The sequence below is a fragment of the Phascolarctos cinereus genome, unplaced genomic scaffold (assembly GCF_003287225.1).
Source record: "Phascolarctos cinereus isolate Bilbo 61053 unplaced genomic scaffold, phaCin_HiC Scaffold_2;HRSCAF=192, whole genome shotgun sequence".
NCBI classification, from domain to species: domain Eukaryota; kingdom Metazoa; phylum Chordata; class Mammalia; order Diprotodontia; family Phascolarctidae; genus Phascolarctos; species Phascolarctos cinereus.
In genome coordinates, this window is record NW_027555625.1 from 82,930,884 (window position 1) to 82,947,411 (window position 16,528).

The window sequence follows — 16,528 nt, forward strand, 5'->3', positions numbered from 1 at the left end:
AGAGTCAGGATTGACCTAGAGAAAGGTAAAGAAGAATTCACGGGCATCAGGGAAATTCAAGGGCCACAATGGGGACTGAGTGTGTGAATATAAATAAGATGATAAAGACATGTACAACATATAGTCTAATGGGAAAAAAAAAATCATTTCTCCTTCTAGTCTCCAAATTCCCATGAATGCAATTTAGGTAATGAGAATTTATGTTGTAACTACTCTACTTTTCTATAGGTTATAGCTACTATTGTTTATCTCTTCTAGAATAGCTATCCTCTGCCTTCTGTCAGTCATGAAGGATTTTAAAAAAACTTTTTAAAATCAGTGTTTGGACATATGAGCTTAATGATGTTTAATAATGAAAGACTGTAGAACTTTATTTTCCATATAAACTAAGATTTCTTGCCTGTTTTTTAGCTGTATGGCCATGAACAAATCCTTTAAACTCCTGGAGACCATTTTCTCATCTGTAAAATGGGCGTGATAATAATACCTATAGTTGCTCCCATAGAGTTATTGTGAGGTTCAAATGAGATAATATGTGTCAAACACTCTGTAAACTTTAAAACACTTTATTTGTGTCTGCTCTTACTAAGTCCCAAGGCCATGGTAGTCAATGTTTATGGAATACCACCTGTGTGATATTCCGTGTGCAAAAAAACTATACCAGTTGTGGAGTGGGGGACAAAATAGACACAATTTATAGAAAAGGTGGTGTTGGCTTCCATACATACTCCAATCTTTCCTTAATATCTACAAAATATGGCCTTTGAAGAGAACTTATTTTTCCCCAAAGAGACTGTGGCACATTTTAAACCAAACTACCAAAGTTGGGGACCAGGTAATTAGTTTTTTTGGTTGTAGTAGCCCAAGAAGGTAGAGGTGTGGAGAGAAGGTGTGGAGGGGCTGCCGTCTATGTGGATGAAGACAGCACCTATAGCAATGCAACCATAGATCTTTAAAAGATCCTTACAGCGTTCATTACTCAATGCAGTTAAATATTTGCCTTTCTCCTCTACAATCTCAGAGCGCTTTGTTTAAACCTCATAGGCACTCCTTCTTTTATTGAGAGGGCACTTGGCAGAGTGGCCAGGGAAATGGTCTTGAAGCCACAAAGCTCTGGATTCAAGTCACCCCTCTGATACGCACTGGCTCTATCTGGGCAAGCCACTTAATTTCTCAGTGTTCCCGGCAACTCTAACACTATAAATTGACTTACGTTAGTAGAATTTCATAGCCTAGAAATGAAATTATAGCTCCAGGCCTTATCTCTTTTAAATATTGTGTGTGTCATTTTTTTTCTGACTAGATTATAAGATCTATAAGATGGAAGGTAGGAACAGAGTCCTGTTTATATGGTTTCTCTCCCAATATCTAGTATACTTACTGCCTTGGACCTCCATTTTTTTGGTAGGGGGAAAAGGGTCTGTATTTTTTTGTCTGAACCAGTCATTTCATTGCCATAGGGAACATCCTGTGTAGAAACTCCCTCCAGTAAAGCAGATTGGCAATTTATTTGCCATTCATGATTTTGGAGGGTTACCTCACATACCCTCTTGCTGTGAGTGAAGCTTTGTAATAGGCTCCTTTTCTCATTGGGAATCTCATCAGCTCCTCTGAGTTTTATTATCATCTACATGCAGGTGACTCCCATATCTATATATCCATCTCTAGTCTCTTCCCTAAACTGTGATCTTTCATTTGTGGTTGTTGTTCAGTCATGTCCAACTTTCTGCGACCTCATTTTGGGATTTTCTTGGCAAAGATACTGGAGTGATTTGCCATTTCCTTTTGCAGCTCATTTTACAGATAAGAAAACTGAGGTAAGCAGGATTAAATGACTTGTCCAGGGCCACACAGCTAACAAGTGTCTGAGATCAGATTTGAAATCATGAAAATGCATCTTCCTGATTCCAAGCCCAGTGCACTAACCACTGTTACCTAGCTGCCCCGACTTTGCATTGCCAGCTGCCCATTTTACGCATAGGCATCTTAAACTAAACATGTCTGAAATATGATTCCTCTTCCTCTTCCAAGTCTTCAAGCCTATCTCTCTTCCTAACCATCCTATTTGTGTTGAGGATATCACCATCCTTCCAATCCCCCAGGTTTGTGACCACGGGATTATTCGGGACTCCTCATTCTTGCTCACTCCCTAATCAGTTGCCAAATTACCTCCACAAACTCTCTCACATCTGTCACCTCTTCTCTACTTTTACAGCCACCAGTGTAGCTCTGATTCTTGTCATCCATCTCCTAGAATATTGCAGTAGCCTTCTTAGTCTCTTTGACTTAACTCCCTCCCCACTGCAATTTTATCTCCATGCCTTATCAATTAATGCACTTCTAAACCAGGCTTCTAACTAACCCTGAGTGTTTTTCATGTTTCTGTTATGTGGGTAGAGACATGGCTGGCGGAAAGAATGCTGAAGTAATGTTGCGTATTTATGTAAAGGGCAGAATTGGCTCCAGAGACTCTTTGGGGAACCACAGGGAGGAAAGGAAAGACTTGGAAGCTGTGGACATTTAGGGAAAACCAGTTCTTCAACACGTCCATGATTACCAGGCTGCCTCCCTAGAGACTTTGGAGACTTTCCCTTGAATGAGATCAGGGACTCTTTTGGGTGGAGTAGATCTCATCCTGCTCTCAGCTAAAGGGCTCATTTACTCATGTGTTTTCTGGTTTTTTACAGTTTTTATAGTTTCTAAGCTGTAGAACTTTTCTAGTTTCTGTTTGCTTGGATAAATGAGTTTATTGGCTACTTGTGATGATCTTTTGCGTAACCAGCTCTTAGTGGGAAGGAGTTGAACTGGTGAATGTAAACTAAAGGCTACTTTGCCCTTATGAGTGGCCAGGGAAGCAGCTTTTCTTTTTACCTTTAAGTATCATATCCCAAGACTAACAATATTTGAGTGAATGGGTCAGATTCCAGAGATATTTATCCACGCCATCCACGAGCCATATCCATGCATGTAGACAACCAATGTGGGCCCATCTATCTTATATGGATGTATTACAGTTTGACACTGTTACTCATCTATTCAATATGCTTTTGTGGCTCTCAGTTGCCTTGAAAAGTAAATATAGATTCTTTGGTGGTATTGAAAAACCCCTCACAACATGGCCTCAATATCCCTTTCCAGCCTTATTACATGTTATTTCCCTTCTACATTCCAGTCAAACTGGCCTTTTGAAGATTTCTTATACATGGCACTCTGACATCTTTATGCCTTCGCACTGGCTGTTTCCTATGTCAAGAATGCGTTCCCTCTTTGCCTTCAAATCTAGGAATGCCTTGGTTCCTTCAAGATTCAACTCAAGCATCTTCTACGTGAAGCTTTTCCTGATTTTCTTAGCAGCTTTTTCCTCCCCCCCCCATATATAGGTATGTTGTAAATTTATCTATCTATCTATCTATCCACATGTCTCATCTGATAGGATGTAAATAAGTTCCTTGAAGGCAGTGACAATTTCACTTTTATTTCTGTGCTCTCATCACTCAACACAGGCTTGAAGTTTAATAAATGTTTGTTGATTAATCAGATCGATTTATTTAAGTGATATACTTGCCTAGGTCACACTGCTCCTATGTACTGTAGATGGGACTTTTACCTGGGTCTTTCTAATTCTAAGGTTCTAATTCTAATTCTAATGCCTCTCTCTCTCTTGGAATTCAGTTTACTCATCTGTAATATTAATGAATTAAATAGATTAATGGATCAAATAATTTCTAAAGTCCCTTCCAATTCCAAAATGAGGTTTTTTTAATCAATAAATGTTCATTGAATTGATGCTTAAGCTCTGTCTTCAAATATATATCTTTTATTCTCCCATCTCACTCAACTTAATGGAGAAGCAATATGGTATAGTAGACAGAATATAGAATCTCGAGTTAGGAGATCTGGGTTCAAATTCAGGCTCTGCTATCTACTATTATTAGCTGTTTAACCTTGGGTAGATCCCGTCTCCTTTCTGGATCTCTCTTTCTTCATTTGTAAAATGAGAGGCTTGGACTAGATGATCTTTAAGGACCTTTGTAGCTTTGTCTATAATCTTATTTTCGGATTCCCAAGTGTTGGTTAGATTTGGAAAAGATCACTCATAAAGTGAATTCGGTCACTCCCTCCTCCCCTCTAAATTTTTCCTGCTGTCACTGATGGTTGGTTTCAACTAATAGGTCCAGTCTGAGGGTCGTGACCTGATCATGGGGGTGACCATACAGTACTAGAGCATCATCTGGATTCAGGGAAACCACAGGCAAGATGGAAAAAACAAAACAAGGTCAGAATTCTCCCACTTTCTATTTTCTACACAGGAATTGAGAGATTTGTGATCTAGTACTGTCTTTACCAATAGCTCAGATGTGTGCCAGTAGAACAGGTCATGACTATTCCAGCCATCATTATTCCCATCTCTAAAATGGGGAGATAATAATTGCCATCAGATGATTACAGTAAAGTACTTAGAAATGCTTAAAAGGTGTCGTATAAATAGGAAACATTGTTAGCATGATTCGTACCAAGCAGTAGTGTTTTTCTTGTCAATACTTGTTTCTGAATAAGTAGGATGTTCCTGTGAAAACAGTCCAGAATTTTACCCAAATATTCCTTAAATAGATTTGTGCTGGCATTAGTGTTTAATCACAAATTACCTGGATCTGATTAGGGGCATTTTCTCCTTGAAGATATGGGCATCCGCTTCTTATGATATTGTCTAAATTATACAGGGATCTTAGTTTTAGGTTGAACCCATGTAGCTGATACTTTAGGGACTGATCATGTTAGGATTGATCCAACTGAAATGCTCACTTGTGTCAGCATGACTCTAAGCAAGGTTGAATCCCAAGAACAGAGCAGTATTTAGAAGATACTGGACATGTCCCCACAATTGAACATCACTTGTCTGGCTTACACAACTGTATCTTGTGCTACAAACTGGCTGTTTCACACAGTTCTATAGCGTGTAAACTAAATGTAAGGTTTGCATGGTTTGCCTTTTCTTCATAGCTGAAATGGTTCAGGAAGGCATGTATTATAGAACTGTCTTTACTCTCCCCGAGGATAATAGAAATAGTTCATATTTATACAACTTTTGGGCCTTCAGATCTTATCCTGTCCCTCACTATCCCCACTGCTCGCCATATCATGCCCCTCCTGTCAACATTATCATCAGAACGAGTTCCCTCTCCCTCAAGTCCCTTCTTTTCTACCAGTGTCTTTGTTGGTTTCCCATATTCCCTGAGTATTGAGATCTTCCTTTCTACTTAGCTAGTCTTTGCAGGGGGCAGTGGAGTAAAGTGAGGAGACTCATTGGTCTGGATGGAGTTGCAGTGGTAGAAAACAAGGCAAAGAGGAGGATAGTAGATAGGAGACAGAAGACAAAGATTTGTTAGGCAAAAGAAAGGGATGGATCAATTGGTTCTGCAATCTGTTTGCTGGTCAAGATTTCAGCCAATTTCAGGGAAGGCATGAGAGGAGAGGTCACAGGGTATTCAAATAAGCACTAATCAGCGGAGCTGGCTGAGAAACTTCCCTCAAGATGGCAGATCACAGTGTCAGCCATGTGCTGTATTAGTCGATTATGGTTTAGTCATCAAGATGCCTAACACAGCACGGATCATCTCATTCCATTCATCAGCATTTGTTTTCTTTTCATGTAGTAATGGGTAGAGGGTCCTGCCCGTTGTCTCATTCCATATACGTGGATATTAAGATGATCATCACAGAGTAAGTCATTCTTAATTGACTAAAGTTCTTTATCCCTACAGGAGAGAATGAGATTATGCCAGTGAATAGCCCGTCTACGCAGATTTACCAGGTAAAGATAACTAAGTTTTTTTCTGGTGATTTCATATGCAAATTAGTTCTTGATTACTCAGTTCAATAAACATTTATTTAACACCTACTGTGTACAAGACTCTGGAGATACAAAGCAAAAAATGAAAAAGTTCTTTAAAAAGACTATTAAATAATGTATACATTCCCAATTAAAGTCACTGGATTAATCAGTATCTGTGCAATTAATACAGGTCATTCCACTGAAAGGCTTTTACTTTGTCTCTGATATGTATAGCTTATTTGGCCACTAATTAATTCCCTTCTTTGACCCCCTTTCTAACCCCAACTATGAGGTAAAAATGACATCAAAACACTGTTGCCTCTCTTTGGCACTTATTATGGTCTATTATACTCATGTATTTTAGCTTCCTTACTAGACTGTAAGCCCCTGAAGGCAGGAATTATGTCTTATTTCATCTTTGTATCTCCCATAATACTTAGCACAGAGTTTTGTACATATCAGACACTTAATAAATGTTTGTTGGGTGTTGCCTGATTGAATGAAACAAAGACATTTTTCTGTACTTAAAAATCATCTAGATTAACTCAGTCCTCCTTTCCCTAGGATAGACACATCTTTAGATGGGTTGAAGAAATGAAGCCTTCCTAGAGATAATGCAATATTCCCTTTATTGCATACTCTCTTATCATTTCTCAGAAACATAGGTTCCCAGCTGGGGGTGGTCCAGCTGGCCGGAGAGCTGGAGTTATCTGTGATTTTTCATGAAAAGTTTCCTTGCAGGGCTGGCATTAGGCAAAACTGGATAGTAGATGAGATCAGTCCTTATCACTCCCTCACCCTCCATTTTCGTAAGGTAAATACTATGTGCCTATTGCATACATGAAAAACTTTGTGTAAGAGTACAAAGAAATATTCAGACACTTTCCCTGCACTCTAAGCACTTTCAGTCTTTTGGGGAAGACATTCTAGATACCTAGTGTTCCAGTGCAAGACAGTATATGCAAAGTGCCATATGAATAATTCAGACAATAAGTGGTATCAGAGTCTAGCAAAGCAAGAGATTGTTTCTAGCTAGAATGATACAGAGACACAGTGGCACACTGGTTAGAGTACTGGACCTGGAGTCAGGAAGACCTGAGTTCAAATCTAGCCTCAGACACTTGCTGTGTGACCCTAGGCAAGTCACTTAACCCTGTTTGCCTCAGTTTCTTCATCTGTAAAATGAGCTAGAGAAGGAAATGGCAAACCACTCCACCATCTTTGCCAAGAAAACCCCAAATGGGGTCACAGAGAGTCAGATGCAACTGAACAACAACAATTTGTGATAATAATAAGAACACATTTACATTGTGCTTTAGGTTTGCACCATGCTGATTCATATGCAATAGATAGTGTGAGTATTATTATCCTCATTTTGTAGATGAGGAAATCAAGGATCTGAGAGGCTACTAATAATAGCTGGCATTTATATAGCACTTTAAAGTCCACGGAGCATTTTACATACCTCATTTCACTTATCTATGATCATAGCTAATATCTGAGGCAACATTCTAACCTAGGTTTGAATCAAAGTACAGTGCTTTATTCACTGTATGTTATGTATCTTGAGTTAGGTTTCCTTTAAGAGGAGTAATTGAAAATGTAGGTTGAGATCAGATTATTGAGGACCCTAAGGGACAAGCTAATATGTTTATACTTTATGGCAAAAGGTTTTTGTTTGTTTGTTTTCTTAGTAAGGGAGTGATATGATGAAAGCAGTATTTCTGTGAGATTAATCTGTGTAGGAAGGGGAAAGTACTAGAAGCATTTAGGAGGCTATTGCAGGGGTCCCAGGGAGGAGTTCTGGCCCAAGAGAGGGTTGGGCTGGAGAGGAGACAGTGGAGAATTAGAAAAGAAGGGATAGATCTGAGACTCATTATGGAGGAAGAATTAATAGAATTTGGTGACTAGATGGGAGTGGGGTTGGGAAGGAGGAATCACAAAATGACTGAAATTTTGAGTGAGAGAATAGTGGCATTAACAGAAATAGGGAAGCCAGGAAGACGACCTAGTTTTGAGAGACATGCAATGACTTTGTTTTTAGTTATATTGGGCAGCTGGGTGGCACAGTGGATAGAACATTGGGCCTGGAGTCAGGAAGACCTAAATTCAAATCGTACACTTCCTAGCTGTGTGACCCTGGGCAAATGACTTAACTTTGCTTCAGTTTCCTCATCTGGAAAAATGAGCTGGAGAAGGAAATGGCAAACCATTCCAATATCTCTGCCAAGAAAACTCTAAATGGGGTCATGAAAAGACAAACATGACTGTAAATGACTCAACAACAACAACATCTTGGTGTGACATAAAGGTGGATGTGTCCAGTAGGGAACTGGAAATGAGGGACGGAATCTTAGGACAAAGACAGGGATAGAAATATGAGTATTGTTCCTCTTGAGTTGAAAGCTGTGGGAGTAGATGAGAAAGCCAAGGAAGAGGGGTTAAAGAGTAAAGAAGAAAGGAGAAAGGAATGCTCTTGGGGTAAGCCCGTACTTAAGGAGTATGGAAAAGAAAGGGAAGATCCAGTAAAGAAGACAAAAGAGCAGAGGTACAGTGGAAAGAGCGCTGATTTGGGATCGAAGGATCTGAGGAGGATCTGAGTTCAAATCCTACCTGGTGGACCTTGCCAGGTCACTTAAACTTTCTGGACTTTAGTTTCCTTAGTTGTAGTTGGAGAAGGTTAGTCTAGGTGGCCTGTAAGGTCCCTTCGAGATCTGAATCTGTGATAAGGAGAATCAGGATGGTGGTCGCTGTCCTTCGTATTCGAGGAGGACCAAGATGACATCACCATGCTAGTTAAGTTTTAGTGTGTCTGACCATGGCTGATCAGACCAATAGGAGCTCGGAATGTTCTGTCACAGGTCTGGCAAAAATAGTCTGTGTAAACCTTTGGGGTGGATTCTCTAAGTCTGCGTATCTTGTGTTTCTCTTGAGCTACTGTAATTCTACCTTACTCATAGAGCCCAGCACCTTCTCTGATGTGGGCACGCCATGTTGAGTGGTCCTGTGCCAGTGTCTCCTATGTCACACAATCAATTCCACAGTTCTTAAGAGAGACTTTGAGAGTGTCCTTGTATCTCTTCTTCTGACCACCATGTGAATGCTTGCCCTGTGTGAGTTCTCCATAAAATAATCTTTCTGGCAAGAGTACGTTTTGCATTCAAACAACGTGACCAGCTCATCAGAGTTGCATTCTCTGAAGCAGAGTTTGAATGCTTGGCAGTTTAGTTCGACAAAGGACCTCAGTGTCTGGTATCTTATCCTGCCAGGTGATCTTCAGAATCTTCCTAAGACAATCCATATGGAAGTGATTCAGTTTCCTGGCATGGCGCTAGTAGATTATCCAGTTTTCACAGGCTTACAGCAATGAGGTTAGCAAAATGGCTTTGTAGACCTTCAGTTTGGTAGAATTCAGTTGCTGAATGATGAAAGCCAAAGGAACAGCTGAGTTAAAGAAAGAGGGGAGTGGGTTAATTTTGTAGTCCCTCTCCCTTCTGGTCTCTAGCTTAGACACCTGGCTCGTGCCTAGTGATATTGTGAAGCTCAAATGTGAGATAATGGAGGTAAGGTGCTTTGCAACTCTTTTTTTTTTGGCTAGGCAATGGGGTTAAGAGACTTGCTCAGGGTCACATAGCTAGTGTCAAGTTTCCAAGGCTGGATTTGAACTCAGTTCCTCCTGACTCCAGGACCATTGCTGTATCCACTGTGTCACCTAGTTGCCCCTACACTTTGTAAATCTTAAAGTACTATATAAATGCCAGTTATTATTATTATTATTATTAATAGCCTATGGTCACCAGGCCTCCTGTCTGGTGATGAAATCACTTCTTAGGCCTTCTATTGCATTGTTTATAGAACAGAGGTATGCTGGTAAATGTTTAACAATCAGGCCTGGGGGAAGGAGGGAGAGGAACATATTCCTACGTACATACTTGTAAGTGTTTTTGTTTGTTGTTCAGTTGATTCAGTCATGTCCAATTCTTCATGACCCCATTTGAGGTTTTCTTGGCAAAGATACTGGAGTGGTTTGCCATTTCCTTCTCCAGCTCCTTTTTACAGATGAGAAAACTGAGGCAAACAGGGTTAAGTACATTGTCCAGGATCACACAGCTAGTAAGAGTCTGAGATTGGATTTGAACTCAGGTCTTCCTGATTCCAGACCCAGTGCTCTATCTACTGTGCTACCTAGCTGCTCATTTTGAGCAAGAGTATCTGCCTAATGCATAATTTCATTTCATTAAACCCAGGCCCTAGTAGTTGCAAATGAATACCTTTCAACAAAGTTGAAAGTTAAGTACAACCCATGCCTGAACTGAACCCCCAGAGCTGAATACAAACTTCAGGTGTGGTCTGGATAGACTGGCTGAATCAAAATGCAGACTCTGAGTGCTGGCATGTCATCCAGGTATAGAATAAGGAGGGACCAAGATTTGGGAGAGAGGTAAGGGTTGGAAATAAGGATGTCATTCTTACTGAGTTGATAGTTCAAGTTGTTTAAATGGATGAGAGTACCAACGAGAGTAATGAACAGAGAGCTAAGGAATGCTGTTGGTATAAGTCCATATTTAAGGAGTCCTTACAAGTTTCCAGGATATTTATCTTAGAAATGTGCAAATAAATCACCATGTAGCTGCATCTTGAATCCAAACAGTGATATATTTCAATAAAGACAACATCACTGTAAGGAATATGGCAATAGCCAAGTAGGGTCAGGCAGCCTACAGAGAGTGATTAGACATTTGCCTGGGTTTTGAGGAGCAGGCTGGGAATAGCTAAGGCCTACTGTTTCTGGAAACTGACCTGGCATTTGGGGATGTGATTGGCTTGCTTTTTGGGGCCATTCAACTTTACTACCAGCCCAGAACATTGGCATCCAAATATAGTATCAATGGGGGATCACATACTGATTACCCAAACTCTCCATTAGCATTTATTGAGTGCCAACTGTATGCCAGGCACTGTGCTAGATGCTGGTTTATAAAGACAAAATGAAACAGTCTTTACATTCAGGGAGTCCACCACCTTATTTATCACTGGACCTAGTGGATCTCTGCTTCGGCCAGATAATTTTCTCTATTCCTACCAAAGCTCATTTCTAATTTTTGGCAATGTAGTAATGATGATTGAGTCTTGGCTCCTACGCTTAGGGATCTGAAGTATTTTAAAAAAGGTTTTGAGAGCTAAGAGATAACTGCTGGAATTGAAGTTAGAAGCAGGAAATGGAGGGCATATTCTAAAGGAAAGGGAAGTAGGGATTGTCGGTCATTATAGTTAAGACTATATGAGAGAGAAGAATAGCACGTCTCCAGAGGTGACGTAAATAGGATTCTTACTGTGTGCCTGATCGGGGTGAGCTAGTCTGGTGCTCTGAAAATCATTCTATTCAGGTGTTCCTTGACTCAGTGTAGCAAAGGGGAATGAGCAGGCTCACTGCCAGTTGATGTCTCATTTGCCCACCAGTTTCTCAAAAGCCTTGTTTGCTTACTTTTCCTCTGATCATAGCTGTGCTCATGTGTATGCACTCCAATCTCAGATATTATTAAATTAACTTTAAAAATCAGCTATAGACTTACTTCACTTCATACCATGGATATTAGATTTAATATAACTCGAGGGAGTGAGCTTGCTTTTTTTTGTTTTATTATAAATATAGATGTAAATCCTGGAGAGATGCCCACCTTACACCTTGCTGGACTATTGAGGGGTCAGAGTTTATAGACAATGGCTCACTAGCACCTGGTCTTAGGGGAGGCAGGAGTACTTTCCTAGAAAGACATTAACATCACACTATGCCAGTGTCTGATTGGCCTAGGACTTTGAGGGAGAGCTTTCTAATAATTAGAGTGACCTGGAGGGATGTGAGCAGTAAGATGGTGGATTCCCTGTCAATTAAGAGTATGGGAACAGAAACACCATGAACACCTGTCAGCGATGTAGTAGAAAAGGATTTCTATATTGGAAGAGAAATTTCATTAGATGATCTTTGAGATCTCTTCCAACTCTTAAGAGTCTATGAAATTCAGCTGACAATAAACATTATTATAATGGAGAGCTCTATTTCCACACGAAAAGGACTTCCAAGATTTCCCCTTATTCCAAGCAGTAATGGATGCAATAAGATTCTGGGACAATGAAAGAATGCAGATAGTTTTTCAGGGTTACCGGGGACAGGATCTGATCTGTTCTAGAAAGATAAAGGTTTTAATTCATTCTGCAAATTCATTCAGAGCTCATATTTTGTATATCATTTTCATTACCTATGAAAATAGAATATTCTGGGAATATTACAATCTCAGAGTAGAGGCCCGCAAAATTCAGTCAGGGATTACTGATTGAGAAAACTCAGGGTACCATTGCCCTAGAGCCACTATCAGAATCCCTGTTCCTTTTGGGGCGGTTACTTTTTCTAGGGGCCCACTGATGCAGTTTGGTGAGTTCTATTATGCCAATAGGGTGCAAATCAATCTAGAGCTCACTGGGTCTCAGATTCACTATCTTTTTGCTTTTAAGATTTGATATTCATTTGTGTGTGTGAATTTAATGTTTTCTTTAATTAAGAACATAATCAAGTAGTGTCTTGTGATGAGCTCCCAAGTCTCAAACTAGTTATAGAAGGAGTTCTTAATCTTTTTTGTTTCAAGGACCCCATTTTGTAAAAGCTTACAGACTCCCTTCTCAGAATAATGGTTTTTAAACAATTGAAGGAAATGATACATTGCAGTTACAGGTTAGTGAAAATAAAGATGTAATTTTTTTCCCATCCAAGTTCACAGCCCTCTGAAATCTATAAATAGACATCTTGGGGGTCTGTGGACTTCAGGTTAAGAACCCTTGAGCTCAAATGCAGTCCTGAGAAACAGAATGAAAGAACTGGCTCCTTTTGGGGCCAAGAAATGGGGTATGGAGAAAAGGAATCTGGGAAATATCCGTAGCTGTTTTAATCCTCCTCCTCAACACACACATGCACACACATAGACACACACACACACACACACACACACACAAAACCCCCTTAAAAACTAAACCAATGAATTCCTGAGTATGGGTAGTGAGATTCTGGCAAGGAGAAGGCAGTCTTTGCTTTATGTTCTGCCCTTTGCATGGTTCTTGAGTCAGGAAGAATATAAATCAATAACCTAGATGGAGGTCATCTTCCAGGTAAAAAGGCCTGGCAATTTGCCTAGTGTTCCATATGGTAAGTGATGCCATTGGTGGGGAAGTAAGCTGCTATCCTCCAGAGATACTGCCTAGGGCCCTGGCTTCATGGGGATTTGCCTAGCCTTCTTTGTTATGGTCATCTAATGCTGTTCACATGTGACTTTGCAAGATACCCTGGGACTTTGTCCTTGTCCCCTGAGTTTGTCTCGTTTCTACCTCCTGACAAAGGAGGGAAGACCTCTTGATAGAAGGGAAGGGAAAATAGGTATTAAAAACTGGATGAGAGCCGAAGAAATTTAATTTGAGACATGAGGGATCCTTGGTGCAAAAAAAAGTTTGGAAACCACTGACCTAAATCCACCTTAAGTGTTGAGGAGCTGAAAGAGTAAAGCAAAAAGAGAAACAGGAACAGCTCAAAACCATAACTAGAGTCCAGACACACCTCCCCACTTTTTTTTTTTGAGCCTAAGATGCCCTCTGTGGTGCCCTAGGCTACGAAGTACATGTCTTCCCCGAACTTGCCTCCAGTGGGAGCCCGGCTCCAGCGGCAGGACGGAGGGATCATTACCTCTCTAGAACAGCTCCATGAAAAAATCAACGAGATGAGAGACGTGTTCAACTCGCTGGAGAACAAGGTAGACACCCATTTCTAATATGTGGGGTGGGCCGTGGGCTGGCCATTCAGAGAGGTATAGAGGCAGCAGAGAAGAAATATCAAGACCAGAATTATAGGGTTCTCAAGGATATAAGGGAGAGATTGAGAAAATGAAATAACACATGTAAAGCGCTTTGCAAATCTGAAAGCGCTATATAAATGCTATTACTATTTTCATTATTGTTATTGCTAGTAATAATAATAATGATGATGATAAGCCATCATGAGCTAAAAATCTTGAGAGTATGAGGGCTCTGGAGAGATTGTCTCAGGAGTTTAGCCAGGAAGAACGTGAATTTTTCATCCCAATACCTGGTGTCTATGAAGAATCTTGTTGAGAAATATTGCCACCAGGGTAACTGGTCCCTAATGGACACATTTACCGGGAATTTGAGATATGTACTGATACGTAAGACAAAATTTCTAAAGAAACAACATCAAAAAACCCCCATTATTAATAACCAATTCAGATTCTAGTGTGCCCATACTAGGGTAGCTAACATGAAATACAATTTAGATTATCATTCAGTTGGCGACATAGTGTTTTATCAATGAAGAAAAAGTCCTGTATCCCAGGCAGGCATGCTCCAAAGTTCCCATTTGCCTTGGGGTGGGAGTGGGGTGGGGGGAAGTATAGGGCCAGATAAGAACATTTTTTGACAGTGAAACCTGTTTTTGTCAGACAGTGGTTCTATAATGTTTTTTGGGCCAAGGATCCATTTGAGCTCCTGAGTAAATTTCAGAGATTTTTCCCTTAGACATATAAACATATTTATTTTGCTTTTAATGCTATACAGTAACTGTCCTGTTTTGTTTTGCTTTTTGCTTCAACAATGATTAAGCCCATACAATAAAAAATGCTGAACCAGAAACAGTTGATTTGATTTTGGTCCATCTTAAATAAAACAACCTTATCAGATTAACTTGCAATTTGCCATGCAGAAATCCACTACTAACATGGATGAAATAGTCAACTAAAACACAGTTTATTTCATCCATATATGTGTTTGGTTATTGTTTCCTGGTCCCTGTTATTTTCCTTGTCCTTCATGCCCTATGTACATGACAGGCCTCCCCCTCAGAATAACCTCTTTGGTTTTAATTTCTTATCCTGTACTAGCATTGCTTTCAGGGTCTAAGAATCCTTTCATGAATCCCAGTGGGCCATGAAGTCCTAGAGCATGTGTTGGGAAACATTGCTGTGGGAGAAGATAATAGTTGACATTTATATAGCACTTGAATGTTTACAACACACTTCATGCATTTTATTTCATTTGATCCTCACAACAATATTGGGTGGTACCAATGTGAATGTTATTATCCCTCTTTCTATAGATGAGAAAACTGAGATTTTGGGAGGCTAAGTCCAAAGTTCCACAGTTAGTAAGCAGAGAGCTAGGATTTGAACGCTAGGTCCCCAGGTCTTTGGGTACCATATCCGTCATTCTTTCCACTTCACCATGAAGTCATCCTACAGCAGGAAATGCCATTCCAAGTTGGCACCATTCATTTCACTTGTTTGGATTGTTCTTATTCCTCAAGGGTTTAGAAATACAGTGAATTCTGTTAAAGCTGAATGAACCCTTGCTCTTCTTCCCTTACACCAAAGGAAGTATTTGGTATATTTTGTATTAAAAAAGTTAGAAAATAGGTTAAACCTCCTAAAAAGTTCTTTTTAGAATGAGCATTCCTGCTGAAAGTACTCTTCTGTCCCATTGGTAAATTTCTTTCAATGCACATATTAAATGAATAAAATAAAGTGCCCCATTCCTTCAGATTTTTTTTTCCCTCTGATTTTACTGCTAAGCTTACAAGTCAAACTTGGAAACAAATGGCTATCACCACAGAACACCACATTTTCCCATAAAAGTTTGTAGAAGATTATCATCACCTTTTACTTCCATAAAAATTTGCTTCCAAAGGTATTTTTATGTCCTTTGCTTTCTAAAAACCCAAGTAAATTGAAAATGCATGATTCTCAGTTATTCCTAGCCATTTAGCTAGAAATTGGCTATTCTCATCCAGTGATTCAATTTGGGGTATTTCTCCCATCCTGCTCCTTTTTACCATAAAATCATAGAATAAGAGCTGGAAGGGGCTTCAGAGGTCCTAGTCCAATCCCCTCATTTTATAGGGGAGGAAACAGCCCTAGAGAAGAGATTAGAACCTAGTTCCCCTGGCTATACATCAAACACTCTTTCCACTGCACCATGAGTGATAACATCAGAGTACATTTCCTTTGTAAGAAAACCCTTAAGAACAGTCACCTATTTAATTTTTCAAAGCTTCATTAAAAATTATTATGAACTTAGTAAACATCAACATTTTAACATATATGAACATTTCCATATACAAAGAAGAGCAGGGAAAAAAAAACACTTTACTTCTATCCTGCATGCTAACTAGTAGCACATTTTCAAATCTATTCTCTGTGCATTTCACACAAAAAGTGCATCAGGTATTCTTCCTCCAACGTCAGTGCAATTTTTCTGTGAGCTTTTTTTTAAATATACATAATTGGCGATTAGGAGAAGCTTAAACTCCTTTCTGTCCTACCATGTATTAAGTTGGCTTGCGAGTTGCAGCATGCACACTATGGAGCCAAGTCAATGAAGCCAAGATTACCTCTAGCCATCCAAACTTTAGTTAATAAGGACCAGCTAAGATCTAGTGGACTTTTCATTTTTAGAAAGATATACAGTATACTAGGAATTGACATTAAGGATTGCAAATTTATTATGGTCTTTACAGTACCATGAGTGCATCAGCAGGACTGGAAGGATAACCATTTGTATTTGCAATGTATACCATATACTTTTTTCCCTTATAACAAATCACCCAAATAATTCATCAGTTCAGATAATCAGGGATTTTCCTGCTTC

The 16,528-nt window shown here is 39.6% G+C and overlaps 1 protein-coding gene across 1 annotated transcript in view; it reads left to right on the forward strand.

The window, feature by feature from the left end:
- The first annotated feature begins 5,776 nt into the window (after positions 1–5,776).
- Positions 5,777–16,528, forward strand: part of ARHGEF33 (Rho guanine nucleotide exchange factor 33) — a 56,488-nt gene continuing 45,736 nt past the window's right edge. The window contains exons 1-2 of the mRNA XM_020976981.2: positions 5,777–5,812; positions 13,483–13,626. Coding sequence (XP_020832640.1) covers positions 5,777–5,812; positions 13,483–13,626 — 180 coding nt within the window. The remainder of the gene's footprint in view (positions 5,813–13,482; positions 13,627–16,528) is intronic.